Below are 3,122 nucleotides of genomic sequence, written 5' to 3'. Positions count from 1 at the left end.
TATAAGAGTTTATATATATATATACTCTGACCCGCGATGAGAACACTTAATAAAAATTCTAAACGTCCCTTCAACTAATACTACCAACTCAACCCTTTAGGTCAAACGCCTAATTTAAAGGTTAGTACCGTACATAAGCCATACCACAAATAAACCTGGAACGCGCGCCTATGTTATTTCTGGTCGGGCCGGTGCACAACCAACCTTGAGCAAGGAGTTTGACAGACTACAACGGTTGAGCGTTTTAGATATTGAAGAGTGTTCTCCAGATTCGCTGCAACAACCTAGTACCTTAGAATCCATATATACATTTTAAAAGAATAATAAATTTCAAAACCATTAGCAATTAAGATCCCCTTCTATCATTCGGAAATCTAGAGGATTTCTGAACCAATCACCTTCCCCATCATTCGGAAATCTAGAGGATTTCTGAACCAATCACCTTTCTCCTGTCATTGGAAAATCGGTAGGATTTCAGGATTCAGTATCACTCTATGACATAGAAATCTACTGGATTATAGGAATAAATGCAATAAAATTTTTACATGCTTGTTATAATTAAGTAGTACGGACAACTTAAGTGTGTCTTTTCTAAACGTTTAGGACAATGCCTCGACGAAAAGAACCACGAGTTCGTCCGCCACCGACTCCCCGAACTAACAGGAGAAGTGCTCCAGAGATAACTCAAACAATAGAAGAAACTCCAGACCCGGAAGAAGCCCCAAGTGCTACAAATAACCACCAAAATTTCCAGATGGATCCCACTATGATGCAAAACATGCTTGCACAAGGGATTGCTACGACCTTGGTGACTTATGAGGCTGCTCGAAACGGGAATATTGGAAATAGCGGAAGTGGTACTCCTATAGTTGCCCAAAGAAATCCCAAACACTGCTCATACAAAGAATTAATGGGTTGTAAACCCCGATCCTTCTAAGGAACTGAAGGAGCTGTTGGTCTATCCCGATGGATAGAAAAGATTGAAGCTGTCTTCCATATTAGCTCTTGCCCAGATGACTGCAGGGTTAAGTACGCTACCTACACACTGATGGATGCTGCCTTAACTTGGTGGAACAACCATGCCAAGACCGTGGGAATTGCGGAAGCCTATGCCATGGGATGGGAACAACTGAAACTAATGATGACTAAAGTGTATTGCCCACGGCAGGAGATTCAGGCATTAGAACAAGAACTCTGGAACCTAACCATGCTAGGATCAGAGTTAACTGCTTATACCTCCCGATTCGAAGACCTTGCAACTCTTTGTCCCAGAATGGTGCCTTCAGAAGACAAGAAGACGGAGAGATACATTTGGGGATTAGCATCGTCAGTCCAAGGTCTGGTTACTGCATCCAGACCCTCAACTTTTGACAGTGCCAAGCAACTGGCTTATGAGTTGACTGAACAATGTATCCGACGAGGCACAATGGACCCCGCAAAAGAAAAGAACCAAATTGGGAATTCTAAGAGAAAGTTCCAGGGGAAGCCAAAAGGGAACTTCAAACACCGTAAGCGAAACCCAGAGCCTGTAACGGTGTATACTGCAGTCACAACCACTCCCACTCTAGTAAAGCCCTACGCTGGAACTCTACCTCACTGCCCTAAGTGCAATTCTCATCATGTTGGAGACTGCATGATCTGTAGCAACTGCAAATTAAGCGGTCATACCACCAAATTTTGCAAAAAGAATCCAAGCAACACAGCCTCAACTACTACCGCAAGAGAAAGTCGAACCTGCTTCGAGTGCAACCAACCGGGACATTTCAGGAAAGATTGTCCTAAGCTGAAGAGACAGGGTGGTCAAGGAAGGGCGTTTGTGATAGGTGCGGGAGACGCATGCCATGAACCAACTGTGGTTACTGGTACGTTTCCTATCGACAATATTTATGCCTCTGTATTATTTGACACTGGTGCTGATAAGAGTTTTATTTCCCACAAATTTAGAAAAATGATTAATCATGAATCATGTAAACTCAATAATGCTTACACGGTAGAAGTAGCCAACGGTCAAATAGAAAGCACCTTAGAAATACTCACCAAATGCCTTCTCACCCTGAATAATCGCGTGTTCCCTGTCGACTTAATGCCCATAACCATTGGAAGTTTCGATGTAATCATCGGAATGGATTGGTTATCAGCCCATCGAGCGGAGATTCTATGTTACGAAAAAGCTATAGGATTACCCTTACCAAACAATGAAACCCTTGTAATTTACGGAGACAAGTCAGGGAAAAACCTAAGAGTCATTACTTGCATGAAGGCAAGGAAGTATTTGCAAAAGAGATGCTATGCTTTCTTAGCCCACGTGGTGTATACGCAAGACAAGGGTAAGGAAATCAAAGACATACCACAAGTGTGCGACTACCCAGATGTATTTCCAGAAGACCTACCTGGAGTACCTCCTGTCAGACAGGTTGAGCTTCAAATCGACCTTATCCTGGGTGCAACACCAGTGGCACGATCTCCTTATCGTCTGGCTCCATCGGAAATGCAAGAACTATCTAGTCAACTTCAGGAACTTCTTGACAAAGGCTTTATCCGACCAAGCTTCTCCCCTTGGGGAGCCCTGGTATTGTTTGTCAAAAAGAAGGATGGTTCATTTAGGATGTGCATCGACTATCGAGAGTTGAACAAACTCACTATCAAAAACCGGTATCCACTCCCGAGGATCGATGACCTGTTCGACCAACTACAAGGATCCTGTTACTACTCAAAGATCAACCTACGATCCGGCTATCATCAACTTAGAGTTCAAGAAGCAGATATTCCAAAGACGGTATTCTGAACTAGATATGGTCACTATGAGTTTCTAGTGATGCCATTTGGACTGACCAACGCACCTGCTGTATTCATGGACCTTATGAATCGGGTGTGTAAACCCTACTTGGACAAATTTGTGATTGTCTTCATCGATGACATATTAATATACTCACGAACCAAGGAAGAACATGGCCAGCACTTGCGTTTAAGCCTAGAACTGCTAAGAAAAGAAAAAATGTATGCAAAGTTTTCTAAGTGTGAGTTATGGATTAACGAAGTTCATTTCCTCGGTAATGTGGTCAGCAGTAAAGGGATTCATGTCGATCCTGCGAAGATTGAAGCTGTCAAGAATTGGAAAGCAC

The 3,122-nt window shown here is 42.9% G+C and overlaps 1 protein-coding gene across 1 annotated transcript; it reads left to right on the top strand.

Annotated features, from left to right (window-relative positions):
* The first annotated feature begins 607 nt into the window (after positions 1-607).
* On the top strand, positions 608-2,785 carry LOC145099392 (uncharacterized). The gene is made up of 3 exons (XM_079036976.1): positions 608-857; positions 939-2,569; positions 2,717-2,785. Exons 1-3 carry the CDS (start codon positions 608-610, stop codon positions 2,783-2,785), a joined length of 1,950 nt encoding a protein of 649 aa, XP_078893102.1.
* Positions 2,786-3,122: the final 337 nt, after the last annotated feature.

Source organism: Lactuca serriola, chromosome 4 (assembly GCF_051521515.1).
Source record: "Lactuca serriola cultivar US96UC23 chromosome 4, Lser_US96UC23_V15, whole genome shotgun sequence".
NCBI lineage: Eukaryota > Viridiplantae > Streptophyta > Magnoliopsida > Asterales > Asteraceae > Lactuca > Lactuca serriola.
This window is presented reverse-complemented; position numbering and strand designations above follow the sequence as displayed.